At 43.9% G+C, this 16,880-nt stretch overlaps 1 protein-coding gene across 1 annotated transcript; it reads left to right on the top strand.

Annotated features, from left to right (window-relative positions):
- The first annotated feature begins 965 nt into the window (after nt 1-965).
- On the top strand, nt 966-16,849 carry LOC111850724 (protocadherin Fat 4). The gene is made up of 30 exons (XM_023824914.2): nt 966-1,137; nt 1,598-1,666; nt 1,907-2,070; nt 2,312-2,356; nt 2,443-2,532; nt 3,436-3,525; nt 3,860-3,967; nt 4,436-4,549; nt 4,653-4,746; nt 5,202-5,314; nt 6,200-6,373; nt 6,471-6,599; nt 6,936-7,091; nt 7,462-7,642; nt 7,786-7,919; nt 8,658-9,599; nt 9,805-9,930; nt 10,070-10,327; nt 11,019-11,117; nt 11,441-11,613; nt 12,541-12,689; nt 13,152-13,459; nt 13,547-13,657; nt 14,717-14,905; nt 15,407-15,501; nt 15,594-15,752; nt 15,855-16,049; nt 16,129-16,179; nt 16,348-16,375; nt 16,493-16,849. The coding sequence occupies exons 1-30, from the start codon at nt 1,047-1,049 to the stop codon at nt 16,577-16,579; spliced, it is 4,722 nt and encodes a 1,573-aa protein (XP_023680682.2). The 5' UTR covers nt 966-1,046; the 3' UTR covers nt 16,580-16,849.
- Nucleotides 16,850-16,880: the final 31 nt, after the last annotated feature.

The following is a 16,880-nucleotide window of genomic DNA, read 5'->3' as shown; positions in this document are numbered from 1 at the left end:
ACTCATGACACAGACCTGAGGCGGGATTCAGACTCACAACCCTCATCCCATACAGAGTCACAAACACATAACAAGACATCGAGCATAGCCTAAATAGGACATTAGTATAACATAAGGCACCCACAAGAAGAGCACAAGTTTAGAAAAACAAACGGCAGACCGGTGTTCTGATGAGTTGAGCTACTCTGTCGAGTTAGGCTACCCTTACCTAACCCCTAAAACCTAACCCTAATCCCAAGACGGTGGAACTGCACATACGCAAAAAGGCTCGATAGGTACCATTGGTCGATAGAACACCTGCATACCTTTTGGACTGAAAGCTGACTCCACGTGCTTCCATGAAAAACACAAGTTTCATATGTCTGCTTCATCATACGCATTATATCCGAATGTCCGTTTTTATCACAAATTATATCTTTTTGGGGAAAATATTTTTGCTCTTGTAACATGCCTCTAGCAAATTTCCTGGTATGTTTTTATTATAAATAAAATACTGTTATACATAACTAATTTCTATTTCATTTTTAATACAATCAGTTTCTAGTTTATTTCTTTGTACTTTGTAAATAACTCTGGCATGAGGACAGCATGTGTGCTGTATCTATTGATCTTTGCACTGTCACACCTCAGGGTTGATAAACCAATTATAATGACCTAGCTCTTATGTCAGTAAGATTTTATTGTATGATTTGTTTGAATCAGGAATGTATGTTAAACAATATAATTAACTGCATGCATTAAACTAAGTGAACAAGGGGAAAAGAATTTTAGTTTATTGATGTGTTTATAGGTTTAATAATGGTAATGTCTGTGTGTGGCCTATGAGAAATGATGCACTATATTTACAGACAGCTGGGACTGTGCATGTGTACTTTGGACCTGTTTATTATCTGAATATAGCTGGCAATAAAAAAAAATGTTATAAGGAAGGTGTGGCCTGTTTAGGTGATCAGATCCCTCAGAACTTTAAGCTCACAAACTCAGGGTGGACACAGCTATTCAGTGGACTCTGGGGACCGCGAGCCTTCTCACCCCACCAGAGCTGGATGTTTTTTGACATGGGGAACGTCATTTTATTCTCAGCCTTCATCTTCATGTGCTGCTTTTTTTCACACAATGTCAGAGGGAACCCCATTGGTGAGCAGACCGGCTCTTCTGTTTGGTGAATGTGAAATGTAGGATCAGTTTTTAAGTGTGTTACGTTATCAGATCTGTATTCTTCGCTCAATAACAGCTATTCACTTTATTGATGTATGCCAAATATTTGTCCAAAAAAAATGGCAAGAGAAAATGTTTCGACAGAGCCACGAATCTGAAGCACCAACTTAAGTTGAAGAATCCTGGAATTTTGGTACACTCTAAGATGAAATCTTATACTGATGAGTAACTGTGCATCTATCTGTAATTCTAAAAATACCTTTTAACTGTTTTCTCTGAAACTGCCAACCAAACACAGTCGCTGTTTTGTATTTGTAAGGTTCTCATAGGTGCCAATTCAGGCCATGATTTCACTGCCTCTTTGTGGATGTCATCAGTGCTGTTAGTGGAGGATATGTACATTGTTTCATTTTTATTTATGTTATAATTATTTTTCCAGGCACTTCATCAATAAACTGTAAATTTGACAGTTATAAGACATTGCCTGCAGTGGGTGAAGGATATACCGGTAAATCATTTTAACATTTCCTATACACACACATGGAAACTCTTGACGTTATTAGGTCTAGGCTATGTTATAGACATACGGATGCTCATATGCTTTATACATTTTAAATGTTAGACTTATAATGTCATGCAAACGTTTGAGATTATGGGACCATCACTATCAAAGCTCTGTTACACGTTTTGAGCCCCAAAGGGACTGAGACGTCTAACTGTAGTTTTACTATTCCCAATGCTTTGATAGGGGCTGTGGAGAATTTGACTGGCATCGATCCAGGCGAGAGTGTGGTGCTCGCGGAATTTTCATTTCCGGACCACTTGCATTTCCTGGAGTTGAATTTCACACTTGGAGATACATTCGCGGTAGTTCAGACTAAAGGCTCACTGGATGCTGACGTCCTGATTGATGTAAGTTCAATCGGTAACAAACAACAATGAAACATTAAATATTAATACTTGTATCTTCCAGGAAAGATCTATGGAAGCTTAAATTTATTATCTAAAAACCAAATTCAGAGTAGGGTGTACAACTTATTATTTACTCCTTATATTTTAAGTTCTGTGCTTCTGCCTGAATAACTTTACACACTTTACTTTACATTTAATTTTAGATCGTAGTCTCATACTTTTTATGTTGCACTCTCTTTAGACAAATGGTGAGCTTTACTACTCAGTGAAATGTGTGAGCACGGAGGTAAGTATGGTGTAGTTGCACGTCTGAGATCTTCAGGTAAGCCTTATTTATTACTTAATGTCACCCGCATCTGTTTCTTTGTTCAGGTTATTAACAGGAGGACACTGATAATAAATGACATGAACGACAATCCGCCCGTTTTTAAGCAGAAGGAATACCGGAAAAGAATATCTGAGGTATACTCGTGTCCAGTAAACCTTCTCGAAGTAGCTCCTTTTTTTTTTCTCCTTTTAATAAACGGGATGTTAAATGGCCATCGGCTTGTTGATCCTCCTAATCACGGCAGATTCAGGGGGGCCGGCACATGACAGGGGTCCCTGATTATGCAAGAGGGAGATTCACAGCCCCCCTTCATGTGTACTGAAGGATCGTCCCATCCCAGCTGACAAGGAATGTTCCCAGAACTTTAGATAACGTTAAATAAAGATCTTCTCAAGAGAACGTTCTGTCTGTAATGTTAAAGGAAGGTTATTTCCATTGTTACATTTTAACAAAGGTTCTATCAATGTCAGCACAATAACATTATTACCTGAACATCCATTTAATGCAATTAATGCAATAAATATTGTTTTATAATAAAACACCATTCTATTATAGGCCTAGTACTTTAGTATCAATCAGCCTTGAACCCACGACTCTAGAGGTAAAGCCGCCATGTTACCCGCTGCCCATCCAGGCCGGTTGTTTTCTCTATATTGTAACTTTTAGCTGTAGTAGTTGTAGTAGTAGTGGAATAACGTTCTGAGAATATGAGGAATGGACATTTTGAACTTGCCTGAGGCCTGCCTTAATCGTAACGTCCAGCGAAAGTTCCTGGAACAAAAAATTGTTAGCTGGGATATCGCAAAAAGGAAATGCTGAAAAACAGATTAAAAGGCGGGGGACCAAACGTGACATTTTGTCAGAGTACACAGAATGTCTAGCTACGCTCCTGATGTTGTGGTATAGATCAGTGTTTCTCAGATCCAGAGCACTGGAAGGGAGCAAATACATGTTCCATCTGGGGGTCCCCAAGGAACCGGTATAGATTATGTCTGTGTCCTGTTCCTTCCTAAATCATCTCATTTTCTCCTCATTAGGCACTGCCTGTGGACTCACTGGTAGAGAAGGTTGAAGCGGTGGATGCAGATGTTAGCACAGTAAACAACAGAGTAACATATTCCATACTGGTAAAATCTTGTTTTTAAAAATATAAAATTATATCTAATAGGCTATATAATTATACAGACATTAATGGAATGTGTTTGTGACACAGTGAGAATTGACAGGGAAATCATTCCAATTAAAGAATTTTGTAAGCCAGTTTCTATATTAATATCCATAAAAATAAATATGCAAATATTAACCTATATAGTAACAAATAAGGCAAAACATAGTAATAACCTGTAATGTATATAATTATTATATAAGAATAAAATGCAATAACAGATTGTAATGTTTTTTTGTGTGTGTATAGCAGATATGTTTGATGAAATGGTAACTTATTTTCTTACACCTCAAAAGGACCCAGCACCAGACAAATTTATGATTCAAAGTAATGGGAGTATCATTCTGAAGAGTGCCCTGAACTACAACCTAGCCAACAGCTACAGCTTCACTGTGGAAGCTCGGGTATGTAGCACCTCTGTCTGTCCGTTTGTCTGTCCGTCTGTCTGTCCGTCTGTCTGTCCGTCTGTCTGTCCGTCTGTCCGTCTGTCCGTCTACCTGTCTGCCTGCCGTCTGTCCGTCTACCTGTCTGTCTGCCTGTCTGCCTGTCTGTCTGTCTGTCTGCCTGTCTGCCTGTCTGTCTGTCTGTCTGCCTGTCTGTCCGTCTGCCTGTCTGTCCGTCTACCTGTCTGCCTGCCGTCTGTCCGTCTGCCTGTCTGTCTGCCTGTCTGTCTGTCTGTCTGTCTGTCTGCCTGCCTGTCTGTCTATCTGTCCGTCTGCCTGTCTGTCTACCTGCCTGCCTGCCTGCCGTCTGCCTGTCTGTCTGCCTGTCTGTCTGTCTGTCTGCCTGTCTGTCTACCTGCCTGCCTGCCTGCCTGCCTGTCTGTCCGTCTGCCTGTCTGTCTGTCTCTCATCTGATGTCATTTTTTCTAGGATGCAGGGGGATTAACAGACACCACCAAAGTGTTTTTTACAGTTGAGGACTTTGACAACACCAGTCCTTACTTTCAACGCAGCCTGTATCATGCAACCATACAGGAAAACCAAGTGAGATCCTGGGAGTATCCAAATGGAGAAACAATCAGCACACAGGTTGCTTTCATTTTTGCTTTTTATTTTTGTCCTGCTGACATTTCACTTTCTGTTTAAGATGGGGATGTTCAGAGATATCCTCCCCGAAGCCATCCTCGCCAAAGATGGAGACATTGGCATTAACGAGTCTGTGATCTACAGCATTAACCAAGGTATTCCGCTAAGATGCCTGCATAAATTACCTTTATTCTGTTAGGATCAGTTTTATCTCCTAACACTAACTGTGCTATCAGTCTTGTCATACACATTACAGTCGATAATCTCTGTAAAATTTATGTATAATTATGTTTATTTTCTATATAAGATGATTGTAGTTTAATGTAACATAGTTAAATGTAGCCAGCAGTTTTGTAGTTCATATTAAAATACAGGAATACAGAATTAGGTAGAAAATCATAGACCCAGAGGTGGAAAGTTCATGTCCAGAAAATACAAATCAAGACCAAGATTTTGTTCATACCAACCAGTTGAGTATTTATACTCATATATACTCACTTATGCTTCTTATACTCAACTGATCGGTTGAAACGAAACCCGCCTCTGCATAGACCACCCTAAGAGATGTACATCTATGTATGAGCCTGCTGTTTTTGTTTTTCAATTGCAGTTTCTCCAGATCAGTATCAGTCTTACTTCAGCATTGATGAAGACACTGGTGTCATCACCGTAGTGTCATCGCTAGACAGAGAGGAGATCAGCTCCATCATTTTGAGCATCCAGGTATGGTGACTTGGTCTGGGCATATTTCTGTATTTAACCTGGATGTCAATAGGATGTTTACACACCCTCCAACCAAGACTGTTCACATTGTATTAACTTCAATAAATGGAATGTAGATGGTGGGACGCTCAGTGGGGTTAGGATCAGTGCCAGTGTCTAGTAGGTTCTGGGTTCAAGGCCCATGCATGGAAGGTCACTGGTTCAAATCCCATGGCTGTCAGTGTAACTATGTCATTGTTAGCCAATGAGCAAGGCACTTACTTCCATTTGCTCCAGGGACCCTGGCTAACCCTGCTGCCTGATCCTAACAAATTGATGTTTATTAAAGGGACTGCCATAAATAAAGATGATGAATTAATAGAATTATTTCTCTCTATTTTCAATACCAGTCAAAATTTATTTGTACTATTCTCTACATTTTAATAATTATAAAGACATCAAAACTATTAAATAACATATATGGAATTATTCACTGCCCAAAAAAGTATTAAACAAAAAAAAAATTATAATCTATTGTGGGTTGCTGATTCAAATCCTGTGGTCGGCAGAGTGATCCCCCCCCATTGGTCCCTAGAGCAAGACCCTTAGCCCCATTTGCTCCAGGGACTGGGTGACCCCACTGTCTCCTCTACACCAGTTCCATGAGGTGGCCTCCTGGGATGCTATTCCAGCTGTCCTGAAGGAGATCTCGCATATGCTGAGTTTTCATTGGCTGCTTTTCCTTCACTCTCTGATTAAACTCCTCCAAAATCATCTCTGCTGTGTTTAGGTCAGGTGGCCAGGTCATGTGACACGACACTATCACTCTCCTTTTTAGGCGGCTTGGCATGTCCAGACTTTTGATTGGCCCTGTATTTATCATCCATCTTTCACTGTGTGCATCAGGCCACTCAAGCGTCCGATAGTCTGAAAACAGCAAACGCTGCAGTTTCTTTAAACATTGAAGACGTCAACGACAACCAGCCTGAGTTCGACAAAAGCAGTTACTTCACCAGTATTCTCGAAAATTCCCCAAATGGCTTCATCCTCTTCAGGCCAATAATCAGCGACAAAGACGAAGTACGTTAGAGATTCTCACTGCACTGTGCATGGGTGAGGGTTTTTCAGTGGTTATTCTTGAGAGTGTGATGCTGTGAAATTTTTATTGGGCTTTTAGGGAGGGTTTAATGGAACACTTGAAGTTCTTCCGGAGACCGTCCCTTTCTCGCTCTCTTCCGACGGCACCCTGATGGTCAAGGATTACACTCTTCTAGATAGAGAAACAAGCCCCAGTTTTACTTTTCAGGTAAGAATAACCTGATTTATTTATGTTTCAGCTGAAAGTAACACATCTGGACAAGGGTCCAACGCCTGTTTATCTGCAGTGCTAAACCATGACGCACGTCACACTGGGCCCCCAATTCAGACCGATCCAGTTATTTTCTGAATGACTTTCCCTCCTTTGCGGCACATCTGACACCAGAAACACCATTTTATCAGGGAAAATGTGAATTAACAGAACGAACATTAAATGTGTCACATATTCCCTGCATCTAGTGGCTCTGTCACGTAATCAGAGTGATCAGTGTCACATATGTGTTTTAGGTTGTTCCCTTTGTGTCATTTCTTCTGCTTTTCTAAGATTAAAGCTCAAGAAAACCAGCCCCCCTTCCACACTGTTTTGGCCGACGTCAACGTAACTCTTTTGGATGAAAATGATAACAATCCCCAGTTTGACAACTCCGTGTACGAAGGAAAAGTTTTTAACAACCAAACAGTGGGCATATGGGTCACTAAGGTATGCACTGAGAGCGTTTTCTCCATGGCCAGTCTGCTTGCATGAGAAATAAAAATTATTGTTGGGTAAAATCACCATGTTACAATGGCATTGGGGAGTTAGGTGATTTGTTCAGGTCAGTGAGACTTAAAATCTGGTGCTCAGGTGTTTTTTATTGTTATTATAGTCACATTTGAAAATCTTTAACTTTCATTAATGTGTGTTTTTAGCTGAGACTCTGGCCAGCAGTGGTGCCTTTAGAGATATTGGGCCCCAAACCCAGGGCCCCTGTCAGTCTTTTAGGGCCCCATCCAAACTCCTCCCCCTTATAGTGCCCCTGCTGCCCAGAATAGGAGGCCTTCTCATGTCAGCATGTGTTACTAACTCACAGGTTACAGCTGAAGATCCAGATGCGGGCCCTAATGGGAGAGTAAAATACACCATAGCAGGAGGAAACCAGGACGGCTACTTTAACATCAGCGAAGACACAGGGGACATCTCCTTAAGCAAAGAGATCCCTTTCAAGGAGGATGAGGTGCTCAGGTTCTCCCTGTTTGTGACATCAAGAGACGGTGAGCTGCTGCACTGAGGTTTGGGGGCGTTTCCGTTACGACATGATCCGCGAACAGCTGGCCTCCTATGATAACGTCAGATGTTAAAATGCTGTTAAAATGCTAAAACGCTTTTCTGAAAGGTGTCCTTGACTCTCCTGCAGAGGGAGCCCCACCGCGTGCTTCATCGCTGCTGGTAAACATCCTGGCGCCTGGTGACACCAAACCTCAGTTCCTCAGCTCCACCTACAAGGGTCGCGTGCAGGAGGAAATGGAACCACCAGTTGAGATCCTGAAGGTGAGACACCTGAACTTAAGGTTCAGGGTTGCATCTTACATTTACAGTCACAGCTACTTTCACTACATTCTAAATGCAAGGCCTTATCCAACATGTGATGACAGTTTCCTGGTTAATTCTGGATAATTCTAGTTAATTCTGACTCTCATCTGGATGAAGCAACCAGAATAAGATTCACAGGCAGTTTTATCTGCAGGTGATTAAGCTCTTCATTAGAATTTATTTGGCAGATGCTTTTGTCCAAAACGAAGTACCAGTGAGAGGATCAGGCCGTCAACAATATGGGTAAATATGGCTTAAGGGCCTTGGCTCAGTGAGCCAATGGTGAGATCAGTCTAACGACAGGATTTGAACCGATTGCCTTCTGATCACAGACACAGAGTCCTTACTTACAGAGCTACATATACTTCATTCCAGTGGGGTTCTACCTCCAGTGCACCTATCGAATAATTCGTATGACAATAAAGTTCATGCTTCATAGCTCTTTTAATTACAGGAAGGAAAAGAAAAAATGTACATTACAGACCAGAAGGTGGATCAGATAATTTGAAAACTTTTTATTAAAATAGTATATGAGACAGAAAAGAGGGTGTTGGGTGCTGACTAATATATTGTATCAACAGAGACTTACTTGAATCTGCAGACTGCTGAAGACTTGCCCAGCAGGACTGGAATTGGAGAACTCTGCTGTATGATCTAATGTTCTTTTTATTTTCATTCTTAACTTTTTATTTCCAGATGAGCTTCCTGTCAGTATCGTCCATAAATAAAGTGAACCTGCAGGTCATGACACACGGAGACAAATTCTCCGTCGATTCAGAGGGCCATTTCTCAACCTTGAAGAAACTGGACTATGAGAGCGAGAATAACTACACAGTGTCTGTGTCCCTCTCGGATGGTACGAGTCACGATCAAGCCACTGTGCTCGTGGAAGTGACTGACGTCAACGACAACCCCCCGCTATTTACACCGAATTCCACCAATGTCACGGTCCCTGAGGACACTGAGATTGGCACCAGGGTGATGGAGATGGCTGCCAGAGATAGTGATGAGGGCTTCAACGGCAAGCTCTCCTACTCATTACAAGGAGGAGAAGGGAAGTTCTTGATTGATTCCCAGTCTGGCGAAGTCTTTCTGGCCAGTGAGCTTGACAGAGAGACTTTGGCTGAAATCCGGATGGAGGTCGTTGCCCGAGACCAAGGCCAGCCTCCCCAGTCTGCTACAGGCAGCATACTCATCACGGTGGGGGACGTGAATGACAACCCCCCCCAGTTTCAATTGACAGAGTACCAGGTGCCAGAGAATGCCACTGTGGGCAGCATCATTCTCGGGGTGGCTGCTGTGGACCCGGACGAGGGTCCCAATGCCGTAATCAGCTACCGCATTGCCCGGCAGAGTCCTTCCTCTGATTTGCCTGTCTTCACTCTGGACCCAGATTCTGGGGACCTGCAGCTTAACCAACCTCTGGATTTCGAGACGGTCAAAGAGTACGTCCTGCTGGTGGAGGCCTCAGACAGCGGGACGCCGAGACTCACCGGAACGTGCTCTGTTTTGGTCCGGGTTCAGGATGTAAACGATAACGCACCTGAGTTTGTGAAGGAGAAGAACGATGTCGCCATTTATGAGAACCTGCCCAGCGGAGCTGCCTTTGTCACGCTGGATGTCACAGATAAAGACGAGGTCAGGGAGAGGGTTTGAGTTTTATATTAAGCTTTCCGTTCCTCATTCTAAATGATTAACAATAGGCAGCTGTGTAAGGCTTTAATGGCTCACAACAAATGTCTCAAAATGTAATTATTCTGATTCAAAACAACTCTGATTAAGTATTTCTAAGTGCTCATTCATAGTCTATTGATGGAATATTGACTGATATTGCTGTTTTCAGGCTGGATTTTCAGACGGTCACTTTGTTCTAAAAAGTGAAGTTTTCGGCATAAACAATCAAGGCACCGTGTTTCTCAACAGCAATGCAACCTTAGACAGAGAAGAATGTGATCATTATATCTTACAGGTAAATTACGGCTTTTGATTCTTTATAAGGTAAAGCAGAGAATGGCCTTTGGTATATACCTCATCATCTGATACCATCTATAACAGGTAACATGAAGGCTACATGAATATCTTTAACTTTGCATTTTGTACATACTCAGGTGGTGGCAGTGGACTCTCCTGTTGATGGACTGAGTGCTACAGCTCAACTCAATATCACCGTCTTGGACGTCAACGACAACGACCCGCAGTTCTCCCCCCACCCGGGACTCGTTCAGGTTCCCGAGGGGGAGTACTCACCCGAGTACCCCAAGGAGATCTGCCACATCGGCACCACCGACGCCGATGAAGGCGACAACGGCAGGGTCACCTTGTCTATATTCTCGTCCGACGCTGACCTGCTGTTCGAGATCAGAGAGGTGAGATCAGAGAGGCCCTGAGTTCTGAACTACTTCATCATTGCACATCTGCATTAAGATTACTAACTAAATAACTAACTAATCTATATTTATTTTAAAAATAGCCTTCCCACCTAAAGGGGAATGTTCCCAGAACTTTAGCTAACATTATATAAAGGTCTTCTCAGAGTTGGTAGAGAACGTTCTTACTGTAATGTTAATGGAACGTTGTTTCCATGTTTTACATTGTGCCAAAAGTTCTGTCAATGTCATTACGATAATATTATTACATGAACATCCTTTTAAGACAGTTAATATTGAAAAATATTGTTTTGTAATATTATTTTATAAAAGTGCTATATGTGTATACTGCAAAAAATATTGTTCAGGCTTGGATCCATGGCCTTCATTAGCTTTGGTATTATCATTCTGAGTTGTAGTAGTAATTGCAATAGTGAGATAAGGTTCTGGGAACATCAGGAAAACTGGACACGTTGAAGATTTCCATAACTTAATTGTAACATTCAGCATTCATAGAACAAAAAATTATTAGCAGGGTTCATTGACCAAAGGACTATACCCAATAAATTAATAAAAAAAAAGATAAATTCACTCACGTAAAGAGATAATCCATGGGTGGAGGAAAAGAGAGTGATAGTATCAGACTGAACTGGTTTCAGTAACTAAGTTGGAGCCTCTTGACACTTTGAAGGATGGGACTCTCCTTGTGGTGTCCCCCCTGGACCGGGAAACGAAGGACGTCTACGAGCTCGTGATAGTTGCTTCTGATAAGGGGATACCAGCAAGGAAGGTAAGAGATTCTGTCGTAGGTAAATGCTGAAGCAGTAGCTGAATTCTGGAAAGCATTTGGAATGAACCCAGGATCCACATTGACGATACGTGATTTGTTACAGTATCATTGTTTTGGTTTCTGTTTATAGCAACCATCCCTGGTAAACGTTGTGCAACTACAATAAATCTTTTGTTTGCTTATGACAAGCTATGTCATCAAGAAGAATAAAAATTCCTCTGTGAAGGTTTTATCATCTGCTCTTTGGTCAGCTGGGTTACTGTGGGGGGCATGTTGTGTGCATTGCCTGTAGTACTTACAGAATGGTTCCTCTTCCCCTTCAGAATATCACTGGTATCACAGTTAGCATCTTGGATGAGAATGACAATGACCCAGAGTTCAGCCAGGAAACATATGTCATAAGAATGCTGGTGAAGGACGCTAAGGAAGGAGACACTGTATTGACACTGTTGGCCACAGACAAGGACATTGGCAACAACTCGCTCATCTCCTATAGGTGCTTCACAGATAACGAGCCTTTGGCATGAACGAGCATCATAAACATACACCCTTGTGCAAATTAACTGGAACAAGTTGTTGCGTCTATATGCAGATAGCCTGAGTTAAGTAATACCTAATCCTTTATTAGTAATCATAGTCACATTAATCCATACTTCTCGCCTTAGGTCTGAATTTAGCACCTTGTGGATTGATACAAGTTCTATGGGAATAACCCAGGATGGGGCGCTAGTCCGTCACAGGGCACACAAACATTCATGCCTGTGGGGAATTTTGCAACTCCAGTTAACCTCAGCATGTTTTTGGACTGTGGGGGGGAACCAGAGAAACCGGAGGAAACCCCACGACAACACAGGGAGGCGCCCAAACCCCAGAGCAGGCCTGCCAGTCTGTGGGCACAGTGCCTCCTCTGTCCATCCACCCAGCTCTAACCCCACCCGATCAGGCCTGTCGGTCTGTGTGCATAGGCCTCCTCTGTCCATCCACCCAGCTCTAACCCCACCCGAGCAGGCCTGTCGGTCTGTGTGCATAGGCCTCCTCTGTCCATCCACCCAGCTCTAACCCCACCCGAGCAGGCCTGTCGGTCTGTGTGCATAGGCCTCCTCTGTCCACCCCCTCAGCTCTAACCCCACCTGATCAGGCCTGTCGGTCTGTGTGCATAGGCCTCCTCTGTCCATCCACCCAGCTCTAACCCCACCCGAGCAGGCCTGTCGGTCTGTGTGCATAGGCCTCCTCTGTCCACCCCCTCAGCACACTTTTTGCCCAGTTGGCTGTGCAAACCACCAGGTCTCAGGCCACTGCATGCATGTCTGTGTGACAGCTTGTTTCAATTAATTTGCACGAGGGTGTAGATGTGAATTTATAGTCTTTGGAGGCATTGTGATGTCAGAATCGTGACATTCATTTTGCAACCTTGGGATCCTAGCTTCTCTTCGGAAAGCCCTTTCCTGCTATTGGACAGCGAGACTGGAGTGATCACCCTGACCTCCAACGTGCGAGATGTTACTGAGGACACAACGTTCAACCTCACTGCTCTGGCCTGGGACAAAGGGGAACCTTCACGGTCCTCTAAAGGTAAAGAAGTCCTGCTCTCTGTTCTGACGTGGACAGATTCTTCACATCTGTACATCCCCATCTGTACCTACTGAAATATTGATGGAACTCGCCATTATTTCCGAATCGTCAGAGTATCATGGTAACTCAGCAGAGACGCTGTATTCCTAGGTTTCCTCGCCTATCCTCCAACAATCCAGACAAATGCAACGTCAATTACACTGGTGACTAACTCACTGCAAGTATGTCCATGTGACCATCTGAGTATTTAGCAATATCCTAGATATACCTCTCTTTGTGGCCCCTGCTTCCTGGTCCAAATAACAAGATAAGCAATTCCTGAAAATGGATGGATGTATGATGATGTTGCTAGTCTCAGTCCTTGAGAATCACACCCATGCAACGGTTTACGATAAGCCTAGCTGGGAAATGGGACAGCCTTTTTTACTTCCTCTTGTGTGTGCTCTTTGTGTCCGTGCACAGCCACCGTCCAGGTCTTCCTGTGGTGCAACAACAGCACATCAGACATAGTTTTCGAGAGCTACATGTACAACTTTAGTGTGGCTGAGAATGAACCGAGCGCAACAGTGGTGGGCACAGTGAAAGCCCTTTCGAAAAGTGACAAAGTCCATGTCACTTACTCCCTCAAGTCGTACGAGGAGCTCTTCTCTGTGGATGATGACGGTATGATCAGTACACGGCAGACGCTGGACAGGGAATCGCAGGAGTGGTACAGCATAGCTGTGGAGGCTGTGGACTCCATCGTTCGTTCTACCTCTGCTCTTGCCATGGTACGTAGCGTATAGGAAACTGGAATGGCCGTGCATTTGCACCGATCTCACCGGAAACACGCTCAGCATATCTGGTTGTTCACGCAGGTGACTGTGAAGGTGCAGGATGTGAATGAAGCTCCTGTATTCAACAGGACAAGTTACTCGGCCACCATCTTCAACAGCTCTCCATACAAACACCCAGTCGTTCAAGTGAAGGTATGTAGGGCCGGCCAATGAGTTCTAATCTGTAGGGGATTTGAGGGGAGGGGGGTGACAAGCGATGCCATCCAGAATGTTAGCAAAATTTCAAATACGCACCCCCTTATTAACCGGGCAGAGAGAGTGCTGTGAGCATCTGTGTGGTTAGGGTTAGATAAATCCCCGGACCCTGCTCCCGCGAGATTTGTGTTGGTGAGATCCAACGCACGAGGGGAAGAGAGGCACACATTGATGCAAGCATATATGCTTATATCCTGAGTGTTTGAAGAGAAAATTACATCAAGAAGAAGAGGCAGACAGCTTGACCTAAAATTGTATTAGCCTGTGACAAGTATTTACTGTAGGGGGTGCAGTGGTGCAGTGGTGCAGTGATCAACCCTCTTGCCTCACACCTCTGGGACCCAGGTTTGATCCTCCTCCATGACTGCATGTATGTGGAGTTTGCATGATCTTCCTGTGTCATTGTTATGGTTTCCCCCCATAGTCCAAAAAATGCTGAGATTAATTGGAGTTGCCAAATTGCCCATGGATGTGTGTGTGCCCTGTGATGGGTTGACCCCCCCATACTGGGTTGTTCCCAGCCTTGGGCCCATTAGCTCCAGACTTCCACAACCCTGAATAGGACAAGCAGTTATAGAAAATGGATGGATGGGAGTATTTCTTAACCAAAGAGGGATGTGAGACAGACCCTCAGCTTATAACTCTTCAGACACTTCTACTCCCAAGTCTTTTTCCCAGTAATGTAATTCATTAATTAGAATCTGGGAAATTTGAAATTATTTTGGATATAGATGAGATCATGGGACCAAATTGAATTGTTGAAGGTTTTTCTTCCCCTCATGTTGACAGTTATGGTTTAGGTGTCCTGCAATAATGTCCTTTGGGAGGTGGCTGCGTGAGATCAGCGGCATGGCTCTATTGGGTCACCCCCCTCCCCCCTGATAAAAATGAACAAATCACCTACTGGTTATAATCATTTCAAGTGCTGAGCTGAGACACTTTCGCCCCCACGGAGCACGGCACACGCTTGACAGTGTGGTTTCTGGTTGGTTCCAGGCAACAGACCCAGATGTGGGGGAGAACGGGCAGCTGGAGTACAGCCTGCAGGAGGCCAGCCCTCTGTTCGAGGTGGAGGCCTCCTCTGGGCAGGTGTACGTGGTGTCCCTGCAGGGTCAGACTGGACAGGTGGCTCTGCACGTCAAGGCCACTGACTCTCAGGGGCTCTTCGCCACAGCCAAAGTGGAGGTAAGTGGAAGTTCACCCTATAGTAGTGCCTCCCAATCCGGTCCTAGGGGACCCACAGCCGGTCCGCGTTTTTGCTCCCTCCGAACTCCCTGTTGGACAGTCCACATTTTTGTATGGGAAAACAGGGTGAGAAAAGGGAGCAAAATGATTTTGAACTGATTTTTTTTAGACATACAGTCAGTAAATATCTCAATCTCACCCGGTGAAGAGAAGGTTTTAGTAAAAATGCAATAAATAGAAAAATATATAAGAACATTACCGATGTTTAAAAAGTAAGTACGAGAAGATTCACTTAGGGTACATAAACTGTTTCATGTAAAATATTCTACAAACAGCTAATAACGTAGGGACAGTAATAATTTTGATTTAATAAATGAAATCTCTCGATCTAACGAAATGGGACATTTTTATATCAAATCGGCATGGTTCCTTCAATTGTATCAGTCATCTAGAAAATAAATGAGCGTGGATCTCTAAGGACTGCTGATGTGCTTCATCCAGGTTACCGTGGAGAGAAGCTCCACCAGCGACATCGTGGTCATCTCCATCACCGAGGCTGCCAGTACTGTGGAGAGAAAAGCTCCGCAGCTAGAGAAGTAAGACCGATGACAGAGTCAATCAAGTGTGAGCTGGATCGGCCGTCAGAACCCTGCTGCGAGGATCTGTAACAATGGGGCGTGTGATGCAGGTCACTGGGACAGGTGCTGGACATGAGCGTCACAGTCATCACCATCTGGGCAGCGGGCAGCATAAGGCAGCGGTCCTCGAGGTCAGACGTGGCAACGAACATCGGCTTCATTGCCAAGGACTCCAGGCAAAACATCGTGCCCTCGGAACGAGTCAGGAGGTAGGGAACGGTGAGCGTTAAATCCCTCCCCACGTGATCTCTCGAGTGGCCCAGACGACAAGATGATGATGATGTCACAGCCAACGCACGTGTCACACGCAGCGAGCTGGAGAACCGAAGGGAGAAGATGGAGGAGCAGCTGAAGATGGTGTTTGGACAGGAAATGACGTTCACCATCGAGAACCCCGCCCAAGTGTCGGGCCCTGACCAGGCGACAGTCATCACTCTGGGCGTGCTGCTGGGTCTCAGTATTGCTGTCTTACTGGTCATATCGCCTGCGTTATTCGTGATGGTCAGGTGAGTGTCTCGGTTTCTCTACCAAGCTCTGTGGTTGACAAAAAAGAAATCAAGTTCTCTGAAGCACGTTTCTCTCCAGGAAGGCGAAGACGACCAAAGGTGGTGACGATATGCACTGCATAATCTCCAGGTACGAAAATGCCTTTGAAGCCAGGTCCTGGAAACTCAATCACCAATACAAGAAAGATGAACGTATTGCGGAATAAAAAGCATAAAGGCCGACGACTAATTAATGCACAGTTATTTAAAATATTTCCAAGAGTAAATGCGACTATAATCTTTCTTTTCTTCTGTTCAGAAATTCAATGGATGTCCCCGTACACCTGGTAAGTCACCGGTCTATGTTCATCGTGTAAATAAGGACCACGATGCGGCCTGCAAATGCAGACCGAAGCCTGATGGTGTGTGTTTGGGTCTTAATGAGAGCGATGTGCGTGTTTCAGAATAAGAGTCCCTCTGGTGCCAGGAACGAAGGGGACGAGGAAATGGACCAGGACAGCAGTGACAACAGCCACACGTCTGAGTTCTGAGATGCGGGGGCTAGTGTGGCAGCGGGTAGCATGCCAGGGTACATTGCATCATCACAGCAAATATAACACCATCAAAACAGGGGAGGCATCTGAAAGCCATACAGATGTACTAGTATGTTTTACTAATTTATTTATATAATCATCCAGTAAAACTATTAAAGATCAACTTTAAAAGCCTCTATGTGCACACATGGATATTTGACCCATTACTGACTGTACAGAAAGAAATCTCCTCTGTCAGCATTAAATGAATGTTGGTGAATGGCATAATCAGCCTGGTGATTCATCATTACTCTGATTA

The sequence above is a fragment of the Paramormyrops kingsleyae genome, chromosome 20, assembly GCF_048594095.1.
Source record: "Paramormyrops kingsleyae isolate MSU_618 chromosome 20, PKINGS_0.4, whole genome shotgun sequence".
Classification (NCBI taxonomy): Eukaryota; Metazoa; Chordata; class Actinopteri; order Osteoglossiformes; family Mormyridae; genus Paramormyrops; species Paramormyrops kingsleyae.
This window is presented reverse-complemented; position numbering and strand designations above follow the sequence as displayed.